A 26952-nucleotide genomic window follows, 5' to 3' on the forward strand; every position below is an offset into this window, starting at 1 on the left:
TTTAAGCTATACTCTATTTTTTTTCAAGTAAGTTTTTCAGTTGAGAATTTGAGGTGTTAGTTGTGAGAATTCATGGAAGATTTTGAGTTTGATTGCTTGGGTTTTGATGAGGGTGTGTTGTAGATGAAGTTTAGGGGTTGAATTGGATGTTTGGATGATGTTTGGGATTGGTTTGGAGGTTTGGTTTCAGGGGGAAAATCGTAAGGAGGGAAACCAGAAAAGTTTCTGGTCTGCTGATGGCGCCCCAGCGCTAGGCAGGGCAGGAATTGGGCTTCTCTGACTTTGGGGCAGCGCCCTAGCGCCACTAGGCAGCGCCCCAGCGCTAGTGTATTTTCCAGCAAGCTTATTTGAGGGCTCTGGATAACTTTTAAGGCTCGGGGGTTGGTTCCTTTACCCCGTTTGGGTGGATTAAGAGTCTCGAGAGTGTGGGATGGATCTCGGGAGTGAGGTTTTAGATTATAAACCTTTTTATGATTTATTTAATTGATGAGATTCCATATTTGATTATGACTAGGTGACCGCTAAAGGATCAAATGATTGATCGTTCTCAAGGGTCGTTCTTTTACTAATTCTTGCTCGAACCCGAGGTAAGAAAACTGCACCCCATATGTGACAGGCATGGTTATTCTTGATGCATGTTGGATGTTTAAATGTGAACAGTGATAGCATATTGAATGCTTAGCAATCTTGCTCATTTGCATATGGTTGTTATTGAGGCATGCTGGATGATTAAGTGTGAAGCATGTGATGCACGAGAAACATGCGATTAGGGCATGCCATGAATATTGACTATGAGACTGATAAGAGCTTAAGTCTCTGTGTTTGTGCATGATCATAATTTTGCTAGCAACTGTTAAGTAAGCATGCTGAATGCCTACGTTTGAATAATCGACACATGACATATACTTGGTAGCATTGCTTACTTGTGCATGGCACTGACTAATTAGTCAGAATTGGTAAAGGTGTCAATATCAACTGTGAAGCTGTGACTCAGTAGTCAAGTTCGGAAGTGGTACTGGACACTGGTCACACAGTGCTGACTCATAAGTCAGGAACGGCCTTAGCGTATTCAACGCAAGCCAACAAAGATTAGATCTAATCGACATCTGCATTAGATGACTCAACAAAAGCATTAATGTCGGACCGACCTCAAGTTCGATGAAAAACTAAAAGTACTTGTGTGACTTACCCATCAGTCACTCATATGTTTAAGCTAGAGAATATCCATCGTCACTCATCTGTTTAAGCTAGTGACTACCCATCAGCCACTCATCTGTTTAAGCTAGTGACTACCCATCAGTCACTCATCTGATTAGAGCCATTGCAGGAAAGCCCAGGTAACGGTTTTGTTACACGGCTATGGGCACCGAGCCCCATGGTGACTTGCTTGTCAGTCACTCAGTATGGTTTACCATAACCTCTAGTGTTAAATCACTCATCTGATTAGGATTGACTTGATAGTCGTCCAATCAGGAGGGCAGGATTTCTTATCCTCGATTCCCCAACATTGTTTGAATTTATTTGCATGCTTGAATAAAGCTATGTTTGCTAGGCATGTCAGATATGATTTGATATCATGATATGTCTGTTCATGAGCATATTGAGTTTTCTTGCTGGGCTTCATCTCATGGGTGCTATGTGGTGCAAGTAAAGGCAAAAGAAATCTGGACCATCCTTGAGTTGGAGAGCTTAGGTGACGATGTGTACATATGCAGCTGCTCGACTGCCACGACCGAGGTTTGAAGGAGAGGAACTAGGGTTGAACCCTGTTTTGCCGCTTAGATCGGCTGGTTGTAAATATTTTGTTATAATAAACCTTTAAATTATATTTTTGGGATCCCAATGTATATAGTAAACGTTCTAATGAAACGTTATATCTTAACAAAAGTTTTTAATCCTTAAACCGCTAATCATACTTAGTTACACGATTTTGGCCAAATAACTCGGTTAGCGAGTTTAGTACTGCTTACAAGGCACATCGTAACGGTCCTTGGAGTTGAGGGCATTACATTAAATATTTAGTCTACATATTTTTTTTAAATAGTTTTAAAGGTATATTTCGTTACATATTTATAAAATTCTATTAAAATTGACAAAAAAAATTATTAAACCAATAATATATTAGATATACACTTTTATATATATTGGGATAAATCATATACAAGGCGTATGTTACAATTCACTTCTATTTGTTTAAATTTTGATGGCATGATTTTTGATACTTTTCATGTTATAATTAATATGATATAAGATATAAGATATAAAATTATAAACTTAATATTTGGAGTTAATTATATTTTAATTATGACATTTTAAATCTAATAAAAAATTATACATAAATATATCTACATAATATAAACAATAAAGTAAAATTTAATTGAGATATTTTGCTATAATGTTTTTTGGCTACCACATATTTAGTTGTTTTAAGGATATTAAACAACGTGCAATGCACCAACATATTGAACCAATATCAAAATAACAAAATTTGTTAAATCAATAAAATTAAATTAGATACACATTATATATATATAGGGATAAAGATATAAAATATTTGAGTATTTTATTAATTTTGTTGTTGATAAAAATATATAAATTTTTGTAATAAATCATTAAATAATTTAACTTTAGATACAACAACTAATCCAATTTGTACCATTACGATTATATAAGATTGGCTTTGAGCTACAGTGTAAATTGAATTGGATCTTCAATATAAAGTCGTTACTTTATGTGCATTAAATTAGTTATGACTATAAAAGAAAGAATAAGATAGAATTGAATTGGTCGACACTTCTAGTGAAATTCACCTTTTATGTATTCAATTATTAAAAAAGAAAAGTAAAAGTGAATGGAATTCTATGTTGGTGGGTATCATGAAGTAGCATATGCTCTGTTTATACATACCAAATGCATATCTCTTATTTATTTTTTAAATTTCTTAAAAGGGCTATTTTTTATTTTTTTATTTATTTTTATTTTAATGAAAGGGTATAAAAGCACCTTCAAAACTAACATTCAACGAACCATAAATGTAAAAAAAAAAAATTGGCTTGAATATTCTTTCATCGATAATTGCATTAAAAGAAAAAGGTCCCAAAAAAAGTCCCGCTCTAACATATATAAATATATATATTTAGAATTTAAGAGGACTATATGTATTAAATATGGTGCACATTGCTTATTTATTGTAAAATTAAAAACAGATCTAAAAGAATGGTCCATACTGAAGGGAGTAGCCCCATGCTGTCACTTTTGAAACTAGTACAGTACTACAGCTGGATTCACCTGATCTCATTAGGAATTCTAATTCTGCACTAAATAAATATTATATATATATTTTACATAAGAAGTTGTATTTGATGGTTTTTCTTAGTTTTAACTGATTTTCTTTTTTAATTTTAACAAAATATTACAAATATTTAATGGAAAATATTTTAAAAACTAATTAAGAATAAATATCTGTTAGAAATAATATAGTAGAGAATAACAAAATATACATATTAATATATTTAATTTGAAGAAGAGAAATACAAAAATACAATATAAATAATAAATCAAAGTTGAGGCATGCGAAACACGCTTTCCTTAAAGCAGATTTGCCCTCTCTACCTGAATGGGGCTAGAGAATTCGTGAGCAACCACTTCCCAGGATACAATAGATATCAAGCAGGACGAATGCACGTCTGCGTCTGCTTAGGCTAACTCGAAACAAACCTTCCCTCTATCACCAGAAAATACTACAGAGACTGAAGAGAGGAAAAAAAAAACCTAAGTGTGTGATTGTAACGGCCTGGTTATCCTAGGACCGTTACGGTGAACAGGAAATTTGACCCACTACCCGAGTCATTTGGTTAAAAACGTGCTTCTAAGTATTATTAACAGGCTAAGGTGGAAAAAAAGACAATAAATAAGAAATGATATATTTTATTAAATACATAAAATTGTTCATGGGCCCATAAAAACATTTACAAGCTATTTACAGCTCAAAATGGTCATTATTGTTTCAAATTTGCAAACCCGCCGTCCTAAGCGGAAAAAATAGGGTAAACCCCCTAGTTCCTCTGAGAACGTCTTGGGCGTGGTGGTCAAGCGACCGCATATGTACACATCACCACCTAAGCTCTCCACTCAAGGTTGGGTGAGTTTTTCTTTCCATTTACCTGCACCACATAGCACCCATGAGCCAAGACCCACCAAGAAAACACAATATAGCATGATATAATATCAACAATGATCATAATAACCATTCAGGACTTTCAGTCCAAAACAAGTAAGTGACAGTCGCAAAAGTCACCAAGATGGGAACAGCTCCCTTTAGCAATGTGATGATAGGGTCACCAGGGCTTAACAGATAAGTGAACCCTTCACTAGCTTAAACAGGATAGGTGCATGATGACTAGTCACCAACATAACCTTCCTCATGACTCTAGAGTCATAACTGTGGAACACTGTTCCCTAGCCATGTGACAAGCAGTCACCTAGGCCTTAGGCCCTGACTCTGAGTAACTAGTCTTAGACTAGCCAAGCGCTTATAAGTTTCATCGACCTTAGGGTCGGTCCAGCATTAATGCATTAGAGTCATTCAATGTTGATATCGATTAGATATAATCTTCATTCGGCCCTGCGTTCAAGACACTTTTGCCGTTTCTGACTCTTAGGTCAGTATCCCTGACTAGTCAGTACCATATACAAGTAAACAATATTCGCTAGCATTTAATATGCAATCAATGTCCACATTTATCAACCAACCTACCTCAACAACAATCATGCATGTCATATACACAAGGTGCAGTTTTCTTACCTCAGGTTCGAGCAAGAAATAATATAAGAACGACCCTTGAGAACGACCAACCTTTAGATTCCTTAGCGGTTACCTAATCATAACCAATTATAATCCATTAATAAAGTAAATCAATAAATGGTTCACAATCTAAAACCACACTCCCGGGATCAATCCTGTACTCTCGGGAATCTTAATATACTCAAACGGGGCAAAGGAACCAAACCCCGAGCCTTAAAAGTCATTCTGAGCCCTAAAATAGGCTTGCTGGAAAATGGACCAGCGCTGCAGCCCTATTAAATGGCGCTGAGGCGCTATTTCCAAGTCAGAGAGGCCCAGCTCTCTGCCCTGCCTAGCGCTGCTGCGCTAATTACAAACCAGAATCTTTCTGGTTTTCCTTCATTGCGATTTCCCTTGAAACCAACCCTCCAAACCAATCCCAAACATCCAATTCAACCCCTAAACTTCATCTACATCACACCCTCATCAAAACCCAATCAACTTTACACAAAACATCCCTTAATTCCCAACTATCGACATCAAAACTATAAGCTGAAAACTATAAAGAAAAATAGAGCAATACTTGAAATTCATGGACAAAATCTTACCTCAAACTGGTTTTGAATCCCCTTCAAAGAATAAATCAAGTTCCTAAGCTCAAACCTTTATTTTTCCTAGCTTAATTCTTCAATTTGGCTTCAAAAATCAGAAGGAATAAAGAGGGAAAATGGTGTACGTGTGAGAGAGTCCCGAAATCTATAAAGAGAATAAAAAAAACATTTCATTAAAAAACAAGGGAGCAACAAGAATTAATCAATTTCTGTCCAATTTTCAAGTGTTTAAAATAAAAAAATTAAAACCAATGTTATTTATTTAGGTGATTTGATAAACTAGCATTTTTTTTGTGTTGTTGTGTTGTTATTCTCAACTTCTTAGTGGTCGGGTTCGACATGTCTTCCTATTATGACCTATTTGTCCACACTTGCTACACTTGTTCTTCTTTTTAGTTTCCCAGGCAGCTATAATTCTTCTTTTCTTTGGTCTTGCAGCCTTCACTCTTTCAAATGGAGGCAACACTATGACGTCTTTGAAAAAGTCTGGTAATTCCCAATGTTGTTGTTTCCCTATTGGATACACAATTTCATTGTATGTTTCTAACCATACTTTTGTTGTGTAGTAATGAGAACAATAATTGTAGGGGTCTATGTTCATCTCCTTCATCACAGTAAGAGTATGACCACATGGCATTTCATCATTCTGAAATCTATTGCAAGTGCAAATTTGTTCTTTGAGATTTGCAATCCATGGCTTATCTTCTTTAAATACCTCAAACAGATATTCATTTGCTGGCTTTACCTATATTATATGTTGTATAGGTATGGTGGCAACATTAGAGCAACATAATAACAACAATAATGACTGGCAGAAATAATTGAAAAAATAAAATAAAAAATTGATCAGTCTTACAGTTAATCTCAAAGAGTATACGAAGTTGTTGTTGAGTGCTTGTTCTGCAACTGGTGTCAATCTTGTCATTTTTTTAGCTAGTTTCCTATTAATGTACGTCCAATCTTGGAGTAATCCACGCAAACACTCCAAAAGTGTTGTGACAGTCACTTCTTTAGCTGCCACGGTGGCTACGTTAAGTGACTCAGCAATATTGGAAGTCATTACCGAGTACCTTTTGTTTTTGGAGTAGAATCTTGACCATTTATGATATCCTGTGTACGCAGTTGCTGCAGCAAAGAAAGGTACACTATATTCCTTGGCATGTTTCTTGTAGGTTGTTTTCAGGTTGCTTAACAGGTGGAACATGTAGTAGCCACGTGTTATTTGTGGGAAAACTTTATTTGTTGCTTTGATTATGCTTTCATGTCGATCTGATATTATACACTGGTCTTCTCTAACTCCATATGCTTCTCTTAGTTTTGTGAAAAACCACTCCTATGACTTGTTGTTCTCAGAATCTACTATACAAAAATCAAGTAGGAATATTTTACCTCATGCATCCTGTGCACTAGCAGAGAGCAACGTTCCTCCATATGCAAACTTCGAGAAAGTGTCATCAACAACTATTATAGGTTTGCATTTTGCCCAGCCTCTGAAAGATGCATTCAAGGTCGTGAATAGACACAACAAACTATCATCCTCTCCTTTTTCAATGTCAACTATAGTTCCAGGGTTGGTTTTTTGTAGCATGTACAAGTAACACGGTATGAGGTTGTAAGATTCCTTTGCATTTCCTCATAATTCGTTGAGTGTGTGTTCCTTACTTCTCCATGCTTTCATATAATTCATATTAATACTGTATCTATCATTCAAGTCACCTCGGATGTCTAGTGGAATGCATGTTGTTTTCAGGTTGAGGAACTTTGGCTTTATGTAGTTGCCTATTAATTTTGATGTTGTTTGTCATTGATCACCGAATCTAATTTCCAAAGAGCATGTGTGTATTTTGTAATATTTTCTGATGATGAATGCTTGTGTTGTTGCATTCCTTGATGCTCTTATGGACCACTTGCAGTTTTTGTCCAAAAAAATAATGTTGTATTCTCTATAGCATGATTTAAACACCTTGTATTAGAAGTGGTTTGTTATTGCAAAGTAGCTGAGAACGCTTTTTAGTGTTGCCCTGTCTTTGTAGATCTGACCAATTTCGATTTCGGGATGGCAGGGGTTTGTGATTACAAGTGAATCTATATTGTCAAGCAGTTGGTCCTTATTCTTGTTATTCTCTAATTGTTCCAATATTTTTGCAGTGACTAACTTTGCATAGTCAATGAAGTCAAATGTTTCAATGATTTCTTCTGTGATTTCACATTCTTGTTACTCTATTATAGATTCTGTTGTTCGTGGTCCATTCTCAATCATCGTCAATTCCGCTGTTATATTTGCCTCTTTATATGCGTAGAATGGAATTTGATTTGATATGGTTGCCATGTTGTCTACTGTGTTCACACATAGTGGATATCTTGTGAAGTCAGACTTGTTCATTTTCAACTGAAGTAGAAAATGAGACTTGCATCATCCACTATTGTGAGGGGTGGGTAGCTGTAATAACCCGAATTTACAGTTAAGGCTAAGTGCTTGGATTACGGTGCCTAGAGGGAATAATATGTCGAATTAATTGATTAAATGTGTGACTATGTGGCTGTAACGCCGTAATTTCTCATAGATTACCGATAACACAGCGTTGGGTCGTAATCGTAAATATTGCTCTTTTATTGAATAAAAACTTGAATATAAATACATGGATCCATGGTTTTATAAAAATAAAATAATTGTCATTAACATAAAAAAAAATGAGCAACATTTAAATAAAAATAAATAAATAACATATTCTTTAATAAAAATAGGCCCGCATGATCTTCCTCGACTATATGGTCCCCACGAGTACATCACGAAGCTCTTAGGTCCCACTCGCCATTGGCATTTCTATCCTTAATTTCCTGAAATAATAACATCATAAGGAGTGAACTTCTAAGCCCAGTAAGGAAAATACAAACAAGGGTTAGTCATATAATCAAACATAACACAAATTCACAAAATTCATACCAACACAAACCTCTAGATCATATCATAACTTAAGTCATAATTCTAAATCATAATCTAAGTCATAAATCATAAATCATACTCTAAGTCAGAAGTCATAGGTCATAAGTCATAAGTCATAAATCATAGATCATAAATCATAGGTCATAAATCATAGGTCATAAATCATAAATCATAGGTCATAAATCATAATCATAACTATAATAACAAATAAGATATAATAAAATGATAAGTGTTTATACAGGGGTGGCTATTAAGCCCCGAACAAAAGTCTGTCATACACCGGACATAGGTCCGTCATAAAGTTTTGGCAACCGAGCCTACCGGACATAGTCCGTCATAAATTATTGGACACCTTAGGTCCAAACACACTTACCCCTTTATTGTACCTAAAATTTTAGATCATACAAACATAAACTATATCATATTAGATCATACAAACATAAACTATATCATACTAAACTACCTAATTTTCCTTACAAAAAACTGGAATATTGGAGACAAAAGCGGGATTGGAACTCCTAAAACCAAACATAAAGAATGGTGAGTTTCTAAAGAAAAGAGATGAAAAGAAAACTAAACCATCAAAGAAGAAACTTACCGAGAAGAACTTAAACACCTAACCATCAAAACCATAAACAGAAGTTAGGATCTGAAAGAAACTTAAGGAAACTAAGGAATCATAAAGAATAGAACTTATGAGTTGTATTACCTTGGACAAACTAGAACCATTCTACACCTCGATATCAAAATCACACTATCACTACCCAAGTGTTTATAAAGCTTAAGATGATAAAGCTTTTATCCCAAAACCCTAGTGTTTCTCTCAAGAATAATCTAAGCAGCTTGGAGGCTCTGAACTGTGCTTGAAGAATGAATAAAATGGCTAAGTGAAGGGTCCTATTTATAGAGTTCAAGGAGTGAAACTATCTCCTTTTAGGTTGAATAAATAAATGATTAAAAATTGAATATATTTGAATTATCTATTCAACAGATGTTTAAAATCGGTCAAAAACGTTCAGAGGCAAGTCAAGAGGTTAAGGGTCGTTTCAAGCTCGGATTCTACGAATATTCAAAATAGGCCACTGGAGCCAATATATCGCCTAGGGTAGGCGATATATCGCCCCTACCAACATATCAAAGGTTCGTGGTTTCGTTCGTGCAAAGTCGACGTGTTTTCCGTATCTTCCGTAGGCAATATATCGACATACGTAGATATTTTAAACGCGTTTTTGCACTAATTTAGGATAATTTGAATGGATTAAACAGCTTTGACTGAGTCAAAATTCGATCCTAACAGTTTCTGGAAGATTCTAGAGCTTCTAGATTCTTCTATTATTAAACTATTCATTTAAAATGCTTAAATCCTCAAATAAACAAGATTGTGACAAGTGTCAAGCTCTTAATAATTCTATCTAAACCTTAGGTTATCATAAATAATATTCTATGTCCAATAATATTAATCAAACCTTATGTTATAATTAATATTTCTAAACTATAGGTTAAACTTATAAAATCCATAACTATTTTTATGAGTATCCAACTATGTCCCAGCTTGAACCAATATCCGCTAAAACTGACATACTATAAGCCATTACTATCTACTACTAATACTACTATCTAACTAAGTAAAATTCCAGGACGCTACAATTCTCCCCTGCTTAAAAGAATTTCGTCCTTGAAATTTACTTACCAAACATCTCGGGATACCACTCCCTTATACATTCCTCCAATTCCCATGTGGCCTCTATTTCTGTGCTATTGCTCCACAAGATTTTAACCATAGGAACACTTTTGGACCTTAACGCCTTAGTTTCCCGTTCTAGAACACGTACTGGCCGTTCTTCATAACTGAAATCTTGTTTTAACTCTAGAGCCTGGTAATTGAGAACATGGGTTGGATCTGATATGTATTTTCTCAACATTGACACATGAAAAACGTTATGCGTTTCAGCTAATGATGGAAATAAATCCAACCGATATGCTACATGCCCTACTTTTTCCAATATCTCAAAAGGATCTATAAACCTCAGGCTTAACTTTCCTTTCTTTCTGAAATGCATAATCCCTTTCATCGGAGAAACTTTAAGAAAGACTTGATCGCCTACTGAAAACTCAACATTTCACATCTCAGCGTCCGCATAACTCTTCTAGCGACTTTGAGTGGCAATCATTCGTTGTCTTATCTTTTCTACTGCCACAGTTGCTTACAGCCTCGGGTCCTAAATATCGTCTTTCACCAACTTCATCCCAACGAAGTGGTGATAGGCACTTCCTTCCATATAGCATCTCATAAGGCGCTATGTCTATCGTCGTCTGATAACTGTTGTTGTAAGAGAATTCTATCAATGGAAGATACTTTCTCCACGATCCTGAGAAGTCTAATGCACACGCCCTTAGCATATCTTCTAATATTTGTATGGTGCGTTCTGACTGACCATCGATTTGAGGGTGAAATGTCGTACTTAGTTTTAACTTAGTGCCCATTGCACGCTGTAGACCTTCCCAGAACTTTGATGTGAAAACCGATCCTCTATCGGAAACTATCATCTTTGGAACTTCATGTAGTCTCACTATCTCCGCCATGTAAAGCTCTGCGTTTTGCTCAGCACTATAAACTGTTCTTACCGGCAAGAAGTGAGCAGATTTTGTGAGTCTATCTACTATCACCCAAACAGAGTCATGCTGCTTGGTGGTCCTTGGTAATCCCGTCACGAAGTCCATCGCTATATCTTCCCATTTCCATTCGGGAACCTCTAATGGTTGCAAAGTTCCAGCAGGTCTTTGATGTTCGACCTTAACTTGTTGACATGTAAGGCATTTTGCTACAAATTCTGCTATGTCTTTCTTCATTCCCGACCACTAGTACATAGCCTTGACATCGTTATACATCTTGGTCGATCCCGGGTGAAGTGAATAAGGAGTAGTGTGCGCTTCCTTCATAATACCTTCTCTTAATCCTCCACTTTCAGGCACACATACTCGGTTTCTATATCGTAGCATGCCTTCCTTTGTCAAGGAGAAATCAGCATTCTCTGAGCTTTGTAGTGCTGCCTTCATCTTAAGAAGAAACTCATCTTCTTGTTGTTTCTCCTTTATGTCCTCCATTAGAGTTGACTTGATTGTGAGGTCAGCTAGTTGTCCAGTTATTAGCTCTATTCCGAACCTCTTAATATCATCTTGTAAGCGTTGGGCTATCCCCTTAAGTGTTGACAAGCTTCCGTAACTCCGCCTACTAAGTGTGTCTGCCACGACGTTAGCCTTTCCTAGATGATATAAGATCTCACAATCATAGTCATTTACTAACTCCAGCCACCTCCGTTGCCTCATATTGAGCTCCTTCTGCGTAAAGAAGTACTTTAAACTTTTGTGGTCCGTATAGATTTCACACTTTTCTCCGTACAGATAGTGCCTCCAAATATTTAGAGCGAAAACTACCGCTGCCAATTCTAAGTCATGGGTCGGATACCGTTGTTCGTACTCCTTTAGCTGTCTCGAGGCATGGGTGACCACTCTTTCATCTTGCATCAAAACGCATCCAAGTCCTTGCTTCGACGCGTCGCAATACACTACAAACTTGCCCTTATCGTTTGGAACACATAGAACTGGGGCTGATATGAGCTTGTCCTTTATTGTTTGGAAGCTTTCTTCGCACTTCTCCGTCCATCCAAATTTATGTTGCTTCCGCGTCAAATTTGTTAAGGATGTAGCTATTCTGGAGAACCCTTCAACAAATCGTCTATAATATCCTGCCAATCCCCGAAAACTTCTCACCTCTTGGCAGTCTTGGGTTTGGGCAAGTCCTTCACTGTTTCAATCTTGGCTGGATCTACTTCCACGCCATATTTAGACACAATGTGTTCTAGAAATGCCACCCTCTCTAGCCAAAATTCGAATTTCTTAAACTTAGCATATAATTGATGACTTTTGAGTCGTCCCAACGTCAATCGTAGGTGCTCTTCATGCTCGGCTTTCGTCCTTAAGTAGATCAATATGTCGTCTATAAACACCACAACGAACTTATCCGGGTAGTCCTTAAATACACGGTTCATAAGATCCATGAACACTGCTGATGCATTTGTTAAGCCAAAAGACATCACTAGAAGCTCGTAGTGTCCATATCTAGTCCGAAAAGCCGTCTTTGGGATACCTTCTTCTCGTACTCTTAGCTGGTGATACCCTAACCGTAAGTCTATCTTCGAGAATGCCGCAGATCCTTGTAGTTGATCAAAAAGAACGTCTATTCGAGGTAAAGGGTATTTGTTCTTGATCGTTACTTTATTCAGTTCTCGATAGTCGATGCACATCCTCATACTCCCTTAGGGCCAAGTCGCGGCCCGCCTAGGCAGCCTTAGCCAAATTAGGCTTTTGGGCTCGGGGATCTAAGCGCTCGAGACGATTTCTACTATCTGATTTAGTAGAAATCGAGGACCCGGAGGCTCGTATATTATTCCAAAGCTTTAGTGCATGGAAAAAAATGGTGAATGATAAGATTATAAATTTTTATAGATAAACTTCAATTCTTTACACTTGATTAATGTTTAAACAGTTTATTTCACGCACATGCAACAGTTGTTTGAACCATGTTTTCGATACAGTAAATTATTCATAATTTTATAAAACTCCATCATATATACAAATTGAGGTAATAACTTATATATATGTCGTAAACAGAAATGAGCAGTAACACTTGAGAATTTCTCTAAAGTATTGGTTTGAGAAAAAAATATTGCAGTAATAAAATGACGGAGAACGAAAAAACAACCGATATATTACACAAATAATAAAAAAATACAATAATTATTATTTTTCCTTTAAATTTAATAATTTTTATATGGTAAATAGAGTGTAAGGACTAAATTGTATCATTTACTAGAAAATGGAGACCTATAGGCTACAAAATTAAAAATGGGACCTAAGTGATATTATTGGTATAAAAAAACCCTATAATAAATATTCTAAACAAATACTCTTTCTTCTTATTTTTTTATTTGTTAAGTAAAATTTTAAAATATAAATATTTAAATAATATTTATTTATCAAGTTTTTACATAAAATTTAAGTTTTTTTTAGAACATTACATGTTACAACACAAATGAATCATGATTATAGTACATAACATTTTATGTTGAACTCCTAATTCCACCAAAATAGTCCCGGAGTCAAGCACTACTTACCAACACATAGTGGTGCTCATCAAATACAATTCAATTGTAATTTGATTAAATCAGTTATTTATCTTTTAACTTAAATTTTAATATTAAAGAAATTAACAAATAAAAAAAAACATACAAAAAACTAAATATTGTTTAGTAATAACACTAAACTAAGTCCTTGCAATTACCACATAAATTATTTGAAATATTAAGTTTATACCATAATCATTCAAACTTAAAAATAATGACAAAAAACCAATAATTAAAGTTCTTAGATAATAACATAACACGAAAACAACATCATCTCCAAATGCTAATATATAATAAAAAAGCAACAACAATCTAATTAAATATATTTATATATGATATAATATAATATATATTTAAATTATAATTAAATTGGATCGGTTCCTAATTGGATTTGCACATTCTTATCCGTCAACCAGTTCAATCCAATTAACATTCAGTTTTTTTTTTAAATCTAATCAAATCTAATTGTAATTATGTATCCAATTTTTTGTAATTATATTGGTTTGGATTATTTCCCAATAATTGGATTAGTTTGGATATATAAAATTAAAAAAAATTCTAGAAATATAGGTTGAGTATGTCCATTTATGGGGTTGGAATTTTTAGCTCTAATTGTGTTATGTTTATGTATTAGGCACGCACCAACTTTGGTGGCCATATCCCTCATACTCAACTCACACACCAAATAATAAGTTGCATTTAAATTTTTTTATATAAAGTTACATCTATTTATATATATATATATATATATATATATTAATTTTTCCTATTCAGAAGCATTAATATCCATTTAATGTTATGTAGTGCCCAAAAGGGGATGAAAAACACAAACGATAAGACCTGTTGGCCTTTTGATGGAAAATATTCAAAAAAAATGTTTCTTCCTTTTTGAATGGTGGAAAAAATGTTTCGGTGGGAGGAATTTATTTTATTTATATATTTATACATATTTTTAAGAATAATTAGGTGGGTATATAATATTGGATAATTCTATAGTAGGGCCTTCAAAAAGAGCCTTACTGTAGGGTTCTTTTGTCTTTTTAATTCGTGAATAGTTTTCGACGCGATTTTTTTTTATGATCATGTATATTGTAGTTATTTAGAGCATCCTGCAAATTTTAAGAAAATTTTGAATAATTTATAATGCCGAAAATAGATTATTGCACGCGTGACTAATTTTTTTATGCGCGTGAAAAATAGCATGTTTGAACTTAGTTTTCGGCACTGTAAATTATTCAGAATTTTCTGAAAATGGGCAGGATGCTCTAAATAACTACAATATACACGGTCATAAAAAAAATCGCGCCAAAAACTGTTCAAAAATTGAGAAACACAAAAGAGTCCTACGACAGAGTTTTTTTTGAAGACCCTACCAAAGAAATTTTCTATAATATTTTAGTTTGTCTTGCTAAAAATACTCACTTTTACATTTTAATAGTTTCAATATACCATACTATAACTCTACGTTTTACTAAACTATACAAAATATTATCAGAAAATTGAATTACCCTTAAGGATCTTACTTTTAAGAATAGGGTATTACCCAATGAATTAAGATTTAGAATAAAGTGAGTGGAAAAATATATATGCAATGTAGATATAGGGTGAGTGCACCTATTCTAGAGTAGCTAGGAGTTATAACGAGAAAGTTGTTTAATATTATTTTTTAGAGGATGAAACTTAAAACTTAAATATGATTGTAGTCTGAGTCTGAAGTCATCTTGCATGCTCTTTGCTTAGCTAATAAAATTTTTTAGATAATTTTTTTATTATTTTTTCTATTGCGATAAGGTCGCTGGATATAAACAAAATAATTTTTTTTTAAATAGAATAAAATTGTTATTTTATAAAGTTTGGATATTTTTTCTCAATAAATATAACTATATAATTAAAAACTTAACTGTAATAAAAATAAGAGGGGCTTGCCCCCTAGAGCTAAATTAGCTCCATCACTACTCTACATGTACTGTATATTTTTATTATTACTCCATTTATATGATTATATATTTAAACACAATACATTTATTTTAAATCACAAAAAAAGCATATTAAAGAATATTTTTAGTTTTTAAAATAAAATATTAAATTAATATATCTAAATTTAAACATATTTTAAAAAAATTCGTAAGATATATATATATTTATTTTACTATATTAGTATATCTTTTAAAATATAAATATTATGTATTTAAATATGAAATTTAACTTTGCATATTATAGATTTTAATTTTGATAATTAAAGTTCAATTAATTTTTCTTTCAAAAAATCAAATTTTAATAGAGTAGGATAATGCATGGTACCCTATGCTACCGAAAAAAACTAATAATAATAATAATAAAAAAAATTAATAATCAAGAGTTTACTTTATTTTGTATTAAAAAATAGTTAATTTCTTCAAATATTTTTAAAATAAAATTTTATTTCAAACTTCAAAGAGTAAAAAAAATATATGTTTCATTTAAATGTATAATTTTTTCTAAAAAATTATACATTTTTTATTTTATTTATTTATTTCGGGTTTTAACTTTTAAGCGAATAATCTGAAATTCTAATGTGGTGTTCCCATCCTATAATAACAAACAAGGAATAATATAAGAGTAATGGTGGATCCCACTCCATACAATATTTCCTACGAAGCGAGCGACTTTTGGCCAAATCACCAAGCACAACAAGGACTGAAGGAGCCTTCCATCTCTATAAAAGTCCCTTCCATCTCTATAAAAGTCCCACTCCTCCCACTATTATATAAAACAAATCGCATATATATATATACACACACAGATATATATATATATATATCTATCAGGGGTAGCTGAGAAAGACCTCTGCTCTTCTCAAGCCCAAACCATTTGCATCTCTCTGCTCTTTTTTCACATCCCAATCAGAATCAGATACCTCTGGTTTTTCTTGCCCAAACACCACTTCTCTTCTTCTCCAGATTTTTCTCTCTTCTAAATTCAGGTAATGTTATCATATATTAATTGTTTAACTTTAACTTTAACTTTCTCTTTTTTTTTTTTTTTTTTTTATATGTGTGAATGCAAATCTGATTAACGTTTCATTGTAATTTGTAATGTATATCTGATTAATTTAGTTTTATTTAAAATAGATCCGTCACTGTAGTTTTTTCTTCAAATCTTTCTTCTTCTTCTTCTTTTAATCTAGATAATGGCGATCATGATTAGGTTAATTTATTTATACATAAACTTGTTAGAGTTAGGTACAGATGAACTTGGATCATGTATTGGGGTTTCGGCGAATCCCACGGGATCTCCCATAATATTCTATTTTCACGATAACTTTTTCTGTATTTTTAATTTAAATCTAGTCATGAATGATCATACAGTCACAATTTATCATTATCAAGCTATTCGATTTAATCGACATTATTTTTCAGAAAATATTATAATTATTTTTTATCATCACTTTGCTTTTTCTTTTTTTAATGATAAAGCAATAACGATTACAAGAAATTTTGATGTGATAATTTATTCATTCAAAATGCTATTCATCCAAATTGCCCCAAAACGGCACGAAATGATGCGTTTCAGTCGTTGGTATTTTGAAAGAAAAAAAAAACTGTTAGTCCATGGCTATAAAAAGATTACTAAAGTAAACGCTTTGAAGAGATTATTTTTTGGTTATGGAGAGAGTTTTCCAGTACTGGCGGGTCAAGAGGGGCGGCTGGGACCCAGCCTGTTAGACCTCTGCCTTTATTTTATTTTTTTGAAACAATTACATTTTGCCAACTGAATAAATTCATATAAATGTGTGCATATTTTATCTAAGTAATTTGGACCACAGTTATATATATATATATATATATATATAAACTAAGGGAAGATAAAGTCAATGGGATACCTGAATTTCTGTTTGGAAATTTGTATGTGATATTGACAAATAAGAAAAACAAATTAATAACAATGATATCATCTTTATTTTAATATTATATATGTTTCTTATGTATTTATCTAACTTAGGGTTAATTCATTTAATCAGGTTAAACTATAGTTCTTGTGAACATGTTTCTTATAAAAAGAAATAATCAGAATCATCATGTGGATGAGGATGCACAAAAGGAAGAAAAGGTAACAATCTTCAGTCCTTGTTACTTATTTTTCAGTATGCTATGGCTCAATCTATATTTTTTTACTATTAGTAAAACAAATCCAATTTCCACATTCAGGTCAAACAACTTAGCGAGGCTCTTGGCTCATTAAGTGGGCGAAGTTTAAAGTACTGTACAGATGGATGCCTTAGGAGATATTTGGAGGCTAGGAACTGGAATGTTGACAAGTCAAAGAAATTGTTGGAAGAGTCACTTAAGTGGAGGGCTACTTATAAACCTGAGGAAATCCGTTGGGTAAGCAAAAATTTCTATGACTACATTACTTGGATAGTTTATTATAGAGATGTAAACATTCAAAACTCTCGAAATTAATTAAATTAGAACGATATATTCATAAGAATTTTATTGGGTTGAGTCTAAGACACTTGGATAGTTTATTATAGAGATGTAAACATTCAAAACTCTCGAAATTAATTAAATTAGAATGATATATTCGTATAAATTTATTGGGTTGAGTCTAAGACACTATCGTTTTCTTTAAGATATTTTGTGGCTCGTTATGTGCAATACAATCTATCAACTAAGGCGTCCTCTGGATAAAACAACATAATTCTCTGTATTGGTATCCTTTTATACAGAAGGAGACTGTTCACGTATGCTCTTTTATTGCTAAAGAAATTCGAAAAGAAGAAAAAGAAATTTTTTGTTTGATAAAAGCGTGTATCTTCTATTATTTTGATCTGTCTAATTATGAACGCGGGGAAAGGTGGTCTTGTGCAGAAAATAAAAAAGAAAAAATAGATTATTCAGTCTCCTAATTTGACTGTCGTGAACACGTTTTAAATATAATTTAATGAATAAATTAAAATTTATATTTAATTAAATAAATTTCCAAATGTGAGTACCCTTGGGACACACCCGGCTAACAGTTGCATCTTATATATAGTCTTAGGAGAAAATTCCAAATACATACGGGACTCTTTCAAATATCACACACCAAAAGACTTTTTTTTTTTTTTTTAATAATTCACTTGTACTTTTTGCAAAAGTTCCAACAATATATACATTTGTGGTCTTATTTGGTATTATTCCCTTGTTTAGAATGAAGTAGCTCATGAAGGTGAGACTGGCAAAGTGTCCAAGGCAAACTTTCACGATCGACTTGGGAGACCTGTGCTTATAATGAGACCAGGAATGCAGGTTTGTACTTGTACTTTCCACCACCCTTTCAGAAAAAGTAGTGTAGACATAAAAATCTGTTTTTTTTATTGTTTTGTAATCTATTTTTTCTGCTACAGAACACAAATTCACCAGAAGGCAACATTCGCCACTTAGTCTATCTCATTGAAAATGGTATACTCAACCTTCCAGAGGGTCAAGAACAAATGTCATGGTTGGTTGACTTCACTGGATTTTCATTGAACACAAACATCTCTGTCAAGACAGCTCGTGATATTATCAACATTCTTCAAAATCACTACCCTGAGAGGCTAGCTGTTATTTTTCTTTATAACCCACCAAGGATTTTTCAGGCTTTTTATAAGGTTTGATGATACATATTATTCATACATATCAAAAAGCTTTATATTATGCTGTCTGTCTTTTTATTAATGACTTCTTTTGTTGATCTTTATAGGCTGTGAAGTATTTCCTTGATCAAAAGACTGCTCAGAAGGTCAAATTCGCTTACCCCAAAAACAAAGACAGTGTGGAGCTCATGAAGTCATTCTTTGACATTGATAATCTTCCCAATGAGTTTGGTGGTAAAGCCACAGCCACTTTAAAGTACGACCATGAAGAATTTTCAAGGATGATGGCCTTGGACGATGTCAAAACTGCCAAATTCTGGGGTTTCGATGACAAGCCCTCTCTAAAGACAAATGGTCACTTTGGGCCAGAGGTGGCACCAACTCCCATTCCCCTGGCTCCACCTGCTAGCTGAGACTCGAAGAAATGACCCTCTTGCCTAATCTGTCTTTTTATTATGACTGTTTAAAACTGTAAAATATAGAACCGGCTGAACCAGCTTCTAATCTTTTTAGCTTTAATCTGGTGATGGGAACCAGAACATTTGTTCTTTTATTATTGAGGCTATTCACAATTATAGCGGCTGATAAACATTTGTCTTCTATTCTCGTTACTTGATATGAGCTAAGAGACTTGACTAAATTTTACACTTTACATTTTCTTTTACCCTAATGCTTGTTCTTTTACATTACTTAATGCTATTCAAATTTGCTCAAGTTAACACTGTCGTTAATTGTAGAAGTATACTAAAACCTTACCAACCATTAAAAAAAGACTACACTTGACCAAGTATTCAAAACACTTGGGGAGTGTTTGGTATGAGTTAAAGTAAAGATGAGAATAAGAATTTAAATTCCTTTTTATATTGGGTTCAAATTTTAAAGAGATAAATTTAATAATTTGTGTGAGCCTTACATGTATTTTAAAAATAAAGTGAACATTTTTTTATACAAAAATTTAATATTACCTCCATCTTAAGTCAGTCTACCTTTCCAAGGCAACTCAACTACTCAAAACAAACACTTCCTTAGGGCTTATTTTTTTTGAGTAATTGAGTGACCATGGAAAGTCTAAATGGGTTTAGGATGGATGTAATATTAAACTAAAATGATTTATTTTACTCTTCAAATATATGTGGGGCCACGAAAATTATTAACTTTACGTCTCTAAAAATTTGAACCAAACATAGAAAATGATTTAGATTTTCATTCACACCTTCACTTTACCTCATATCAAACACCCCACTTAAGGAATTCTAATACATCCAGTAAATACATTAACTACATTCTAGGTCAAATGTTTTTACCTTGGTATATAAAGAAAGAGGCTTTCGGCAAATTTGTGTATATGTCGAGAAAATTTATGTGGAGCAAGCCCACTCAGAAAAAGTAAAACAAGTCACATATAGCTGGGGAACAAAAAGCCAAAATTATAATACAACAAAGGTGGTTTCTTATTGATGGCCACTAATGTTCTCATGTACAGAAGTCAGGTTACTTGATCAGAGTTCATTGGAATATAGGCACTCATCCACAAGTTGGCGAATATTAGGATTCTCCAGAGCCGCAGCTACTCTTTCTTTATCATTTAACTGCTTATTTACTACACAATATCAGTTTGTCAAAACATATCTACATCAGTATTCCAAAACTGTCAAAAGTTCATCTTAAGAAAACAATGTTAGTTTTATGTACATGACTTGAAAATATTTCTTTTCAACTTTTTACCTGACTCTTCATTTGCATGAGATCCTGGAGACACCTTAATGTCAACCTGTTAAATTCATTAATTAGCAAATAGCATAAGCAATTATCCAGTTTCCAATGACAGTAATGGAGTTGGTGATTATGAAGATTATTTATTTATTTATTTGTTTATTACTAAAAAAAATCAGCTCTGACAGATTCATCATCAATAACATTATTTATTCAGAGATGATCACAAGATGATTATGTTGAAAAGATCTTATTAAAAAGGTTGTTCTAAGCTCTAACATGTGATGGCAGATTTAGCCTTATTAAAGGTCTAAGATTGGAAAGCCCAACTCTTGTAAAATGAAAGATTAAGCCTTCACTGAATCACAGACTTAAAAGGGTACTCAAATTTTTAACTCAACAGCTGATACAAAAAATAGTATGAACTTCCATCACTGAAAGCACTTGTATTGAAGCAAACGATTAATTGGGTATTTCTAATTATCCAAAAAATAAAAGATTTACGCCACAAAAGAGTAAGAAACTAAACATAATCAATACTATATCTTAAAGCAAAATTTAAGTGTACCTTAAAATGTGGTGGAAAATAATGCTTTAGTTTAACTCGAAGGCACAAACCAATCACAGTTGCCATACTACAATGTTGAATGGTTGGCGTGAAAGTTATCCTGTAATTAATTTATGAAAATGATTTATTTTGAATAAATTTAAAACAGGAAAAAAAAGTGAAATTGAGACTTAAATCAGCACAACTTACAGAATACGTCCGAGTTTATCATCAACAGTAATCGATTCCTCTGAAAGCACACTAAGCTGCTCCAACGAATATGGATGCTCTGGATCTCTAATATCTCTCACGAAATGTATCAATCTCAAGTCAAAGACACACAATTGGTACAGTGTGGTGGTCACTAGACAATCAAAGAAGAAATTCCATTCTTCATGGCAAGCTTAAAAAGAAAAATTGTTTTGGTTTTTGAGACTCAATAAAGTTAAAAACAATGATTAATTTAACATGTAACTAAGCTCAAAGCTCGAAAATTGAAAGAACATTAAGTTGAAGAAATAATAATAATAAGTAAGAAGGATATCATAGATTTCGAGGGGATCAACTGCATCATCGCCATGGGGATCTTCGGTTCGAGCTACTCGTTCCTTCTTGGCGTGAACAACTGGGTTCGCATTGATCAGACCCAGCGTCATCTCTCTCTCTCTCTCTCTCTCTCTTTCTCTTTTCTCTCGCTCCTCACGGACTTTGGTTCAATGCTGGGTGAGGGAGGCTATGTCTGAATTGATTATTCTTATTTATTTATTTAATTTTCTCTAATCACTTTTATAGTGGCCAATGAATGAACGCCACGTGTTGATAAAGTTTTGGAATTTCGCTGAAATGTCTTTAAAACAAATTGACAAGCGACCACAAATATAGTTATGAGTAAAAGTACTCAAATTAAGTACCAAAATATTATATCATCTATCATTCAAATTTATTTAAGATTAGATTTATTATTTTAAAAAATAATGACAAATTGTTCATATGACAAATTGCTATTGATAATATTTTAGTTCACATGTTATTGTTCATATGACAAATTGCTGTTGATAAAATTTAATATTGGACACTAATCAATATAATATGGTGTTGTACACGACTAGTTGCTCTAAAAAAATGATGATAGTAGTGATAATAACAAAATGTGTAATAATATGTGTACCAAAATATTATATATAGTGATATATCAGTACTTTTTAAAATAGTAAATCTCAATTTTATTAAATATGATTGGGTAAGTTAAACTAGAGCTGTAAATACGGGCCGGACTTTTGAGCACGGCACGAAACCGGCACGAGCACGACACGACACGAAAAAATATGGGCTTGGGCCAGGCACGACACGAAAAAATATGGGCTCGGACTAGGCACGGGCACGACACGGGCTTAGCACGGCACGGCACGCACGTAAGCACGAATATAAAAAGCCCGAAAGCACAGCACACAAAAAGCCCGAATTAAACTCAAATAAATAAAAAAATTATTATTATATCATCATTTTTTTATAGTATGTAAAAATATCATACTATTTTTATAAATTTTATTTCTTAAACTTTTTCTTGGTAAAGTTTTTAATGAGGCAATGTTTATTTTATTTTTATTTTTAAATTTGGAATTTTTATTGTGTTAATTAAGTAAATATATATATATATATGTAAAAAGTAAAACAAGAAAAAAAAGTAAAACATGTAAAAAAAAGTTGGCTCAAATTAGGTCCAGATTTTGGCTGACTTGAGGCCCATTTTTGGGCACGAAAAAAGCCCATTTTAAAAAATAGGTTGGCCCACTTTAGAAATATGGGATGTCACGATCTGGGCCCGGTCCGGCCCGGCACGTGGCCCGTGTGGGCCGTGCTGGGCCTATATATTTTTATGCAGGCTGGCCCAGCCCAGCCCACTTTCTTACACGGGCTGGCCCGAATTTACCGGAGGCACGAAAAATGTGGGCCGGGCCAGGCGGCCCACATTTATAGCTCTAAGTTAAACTGTGTAATATTTAGGTGAATATTTGAAGAGAATGTTAATCTAACAAAAGTTTTCTTTTGCTAAATTTTTGTCCGGAAAAATTAATAAAGAATTGAAGCATTTGGTGGCTGTTTTTGTGCGCTTGTCAGTAACTGTGATACTTGTGAGTGGATGCTATAGTGTCTTGTGAACTTGCCACGTGGAAAAGTATCTTAACTTTCTATTATTTGTAAAATAATTAGTAAATTGGTTATCATTCAGGTCCCGTAGCTCAGTTGGTTAGAGCGTTGGTCTTATGAGCCGAAGGTCGCGGGTTCGAGCCCCGCCGGGACCAAAATGGTTTATTTTTTTGGGGTCGCTTTCGACTTTGGAATTAGTGTCGTATGAACACCTCTCATGTCGTTTAGGATGAGCATAAATTCTTCCAAATAATTAATTAATCTTTATTTAACACAATCTTTTTTTACAATATTTTCACACATTAATTGGAAACATACCACTTATTATGTTGATGTTAATAAAAGATGAATTATAGAATAATAATTTAAGATGTTTATTTATTAAAATATATGATTAATCGCATTAACAAGGATAATGAATATACACACATCCACTTTGTTATTGGAGAAATTTTGTAACAACATCAAAATATGTGAGCATTCGAATAGAGCTTCAAGCACTTAAGGAAATGTAGGCAAGTGCGTAAAATAAAATAAAGACACAAAAAATTATAGTGGTTCAACTCGAGATTTAAGTTTGCGTCCAATTTGGAAAAGAATACTCTTATTTTTCATTACTTTTCAACTTCCTTTTAAATAGTGTTGGGATCACCTAAATAAGGTTTTCCTTCTTCAAATTAGGTCATCATTTGAACATTTACAATTAAATGTTATTAATTACAGTAAATGCAAAATCCACTTACCATAGAATATTTGTGCTTATGTACGAGGTGTTGGAAAAACTCATTGCAAGATCTTTATTTATTTTCATGCAATTTACATATTATCAAATAAACATGCAAATTCTTAGAAGATGCTCCTATGAAATTGATACAAATACAGAGTAAAGTAAAAACTTACATTACGCAGCGGAACTGGAACAACTCCATCCTTCAATCTCTCTAACCCTTGATTCTTTTCTATAGGAGAGTATTATCAAGAGATTGAACAAGATCAGCAACACAGTCTTCCTCACCAAGCCTTTAATCAACCTAGAATTAGTGTGGATTGGTTCTCAACACATGAGATAGAGATCTTGAAGAGAAGAAGAAAAGAGAGTGGCCAATAAAGGTTTAGAGTGTCTAGGTTTTCACTTACCCAAATTAACTGAGACTAACTTGCTTCCTTATGAAAACCCAAGTTATCATATTCCTTATATAGGCAACTTTATGAGATTTATTTAAATTTAAATTAATTAAAAATAATAAACAAAAATAAAAGTCTTGGGCTGCCATAAATGGACTTAGGCCCAATCTCTTTGTTTTGAATTTAAATCCCAACTGGGCCTAAATTCAAAATCTTTTATTTATTTTATTTTTTAATTAATTAATTAAATCCTTATTCAAATTAACTAATTATAATTTGAAACTTGATTTAATATTATTTATTTATATTGATACCAATTTATCAATATTAATAAATTTACCCAAAGATTCTATTTTATTCTCTAAATATCATATCTCTGTAAATTTTCCAAAATTGACCTAGTCAACTTTAAAAATCCTAATTGATAATTAAATCAATTAATTGAGACATTCTAGATGATTTACTCAAAGGTGATGCCGGGACTATGGATCCATGAAATCAAGCTCCAACAAGTTACCGTGAATTTATTTACGAATAATTTCACTACCTTATTAATTTCTCGTGACTCCACTATAGACTCGGAATTGAACTCTTGAATTCGTTGAACGTATTTTCAAAACCATAAATACGTTATCCATTGTTATAACCATTACAATCAGTCAATCTTCTATCGATGACTTATTAATGAGCTGGGTGAAAATTACCGTTTTACCCCTCATCAGTATTTTATCCTTAACTCCCACTAAGTTCCTTATAAATGATATTTCCGTGAACTTAATCACAGAAATGAGATCTCAATCATTTAACCTTTTGAACAAAGCAATTAAGGAAATCATCTTTTCACTTCTCATACAGAAATTATAGATTTCGTATCTATGAATAATACTCCCACTCAATTACACTAATAAATCTCGAAGATGTAAGTATGGGCTAGACCGTAGGGTAAGCTGGTAACGAACAAGTCAAAATTTTTTAAATAATATAATTAGTAAAATATTATCACTCAGAATTATGATCGACTTAATATATGGTCAACGTTGTGACATTGATTAGATTTGATAACAACGATACTTATTTATCAATCAATAATCAATATCGGTCATAGTCCAATGTAACTAAATACATCCGATCTTATCTACTTGGTCGATGCCTTGGACAAGACATCACACCCTGAATGTGTAAGTAGATCATATCGTAGATTGCCTAATCAGTGAAAATCCAATGCACTGATCTAATCTTAGGACTCGTTCTTTTGAACATATAATTACAACTATAATCCACTGTGACCTAGTCACTATAATTGTAACTATCCATATGTTCAGGATTTTATAAATGTTTGTATTATTTTAATAATCATGTAATAAAACAAGCAAGCAACACAGTTGTCAAACTAAATGATTTCTACTACTTTTATTGATAATATGAATTCGTGCTACATATCCGACATGGTTTTATAAGGGTATAAAACCCAACACGAGGAAGTCGACATGGAGGAAGTAGTGAGTGCTCGAGCAGAACTAGAGGATTATTTTATAAAAAGGTGTTCGAGTATAAGAGGGAGTGTGATGCACAAACTAGCCATAATATAATATATGATATGATTTCAGACCCAAGAAAAGATATAAAATTGTGAGATATATGGCAATTAACAAGGGAATGATTGTTGATTAGTCATCTACACAAGAATAAACAACTACATATATATATTTTTCTTATTTGTTTTATTTAATTACTTGCCAGAATTTAAATGTAGTTATATATGTATACTAGGTAAAAGTAACATGCAATGCAATGCACGTTTGTTTATTTTATTTAGAAAATGTATTAATTTATTTTTATTATATTTTTTAATTGTTATATAACTTTTAAATAAATAATCAATGTTATATATTATTAAAAAATGACATAAACATATTTAAAAAAATTAAAACAAAAACATTGTCTATAGTTGTAAAAAATAAAATAAATAATATGATAATTTTTTAATTTATAAATTATCCTACTTACCTCTATTCAAGATTCAAAACGTTCGATCATGATATTCTTCAAAGCACACATCACTGATTGGAAAAGATGTTTGTTTATGCTCGATAGAAAATGAATGTTATTCTAATTTTTTTTATGTAATTACATAATCACACTCTCTATACACACAATATTTATATATAATGTTTGTTATTATTTAATTATATCAATATATATTTATATAAGTTGGATTAAGTTATAATAAAAAAAGAGTAAATCGTATTGTTTAAAAAATATATATAAATGATAAAAAAAATAAAAATTAGAATTATGA

At 32.8% G+C, this 26952-nt stretch overlaps 2 protein-coding genes and 1 non-coding gene across 3 annotated transcripts; 2 read left to right on the forward strand and 1 right to left on the reverse strand.

Annotated features, from left to right (window-relative positions):
- Positions 1-16280: 16280 nt before the first annotated feature.
- On the forward strand, positions 16281-19784 carry LOC133812620 (uncharacterized). The gene is made up of 6 exons (XM_062246407.1): positions 16281-16483; positions 17522-17610; positions 17709-17885; positions 18693-18791; positions 18890-19135; positions 19228-19784. Exons 2-6 carry the CDS (start codon positions 17545-17547, stop codon positions 19531-19533), a joined length of 894 nt encoding a protein of 297 aa, XP_062102391.1. The 5' UTR covers positions 16281-16483; positions 17522-17544; the 3' UTR covers positions 19534-19784.
- Positions 19785-20304: 520 nt separating this feature from the next.
- On the reverse strand, positions 20305-22102 carry LOC133812621 (protein AE7-like 1). Its single transcript, XM_062246408.1, has 5 exons — positions 21923-22102; positions 21591-21694; positions 21402-21501; positions 20846-20891; positions 20305-20720 (listed from the first exon to the last, which is right to left on the reverse strand). The coding sequence occupies exons 1-5, from the start codon at positions 22034-22036 to the stop codon at positions 20620-20622; spliced, it is 465 nt and encodes a 154-aa protein (XP_062102392.1). The 5' UTR covers positions 22037-22102; the 3' UTR covers positions 20305-20619.
- Positions 22103-23609: 1507 nt separating this feature from the next.
- On the forward strand, positions 23610-23683 carry TRNAI-UAU (transfer RNA isoleucine (anticodon UAU)). Its single transcript has one exon. It is a non-coding gene; the product is annotated as a tRNA-Ile (tRNA).
- Positions 23684-26952: the final 3269 nt, after the last annotated feature.

This window comes from Humulus lupulus, chromosome 1 (assembly GCF_963169125.1).
Source record: "Humulus lupulus chromosome 1, drHumLupu1.1, whole genome shotgun sequence".
Classification (NCBI taxonomy): domain Eukaryota; kingdom Viridiplantae; phylum Streptophyta; class Magnoliopsida; order Rosales; family Cannabaceae; genus Humulus; species Humulus lupulus.

What these genes read in the sequence shown, in the direction of transcription:
- LOC133812620 (XM_062246407.1), top strand. Translation starts at nt 17,545, where the DNA reads ATGTTTCTTATAAAAAGAAATAATCAGAATCATCATGTGGATGAGGAT. An exon ending in ATGCACAAAAGGAAGAAAAG is followed by an intron (nt 17,611 to 17,708) that starts GTAACAATCTTC and finishes TTCCACATTCAG; the next exon opens with GTCAAACAACTTAGCGAGGC. An exon ending in TAATGAGACCAGGAATGCAG is followed by an intron (nt 18,792 to 18,889) that starts GTTTGTACTTGT and finishes TTTCTGCTACAG; the next exon opens with AACACAAATTCACCAGAAGG.
- LOC133812621 (XM_062246408.1), bottom strand. Translation starts at nt 22,036, where the DNA reads ATGACGCTGGGTCTGATCAATGCGAACCCAGTTGTTCACGCCAAGAAG. An exon ending in GATAAACTCGGACGTATTCT is followed by an intron (nt 21,502 to 21,590) that starts GTAAGTTGTGCT and finishes AATTAATTACAG; the next exon opens with GATAACTTTCACGCCAACCA. An exon ending in ATTTTCCACCACATTTTAAG is followed by an intron (nt 20,892 to 21,401) that starts GTACACTTAAAT and finishes TGAATTTAACAG; the next exon opens with GTTGACATTAAGGTGTCTCC.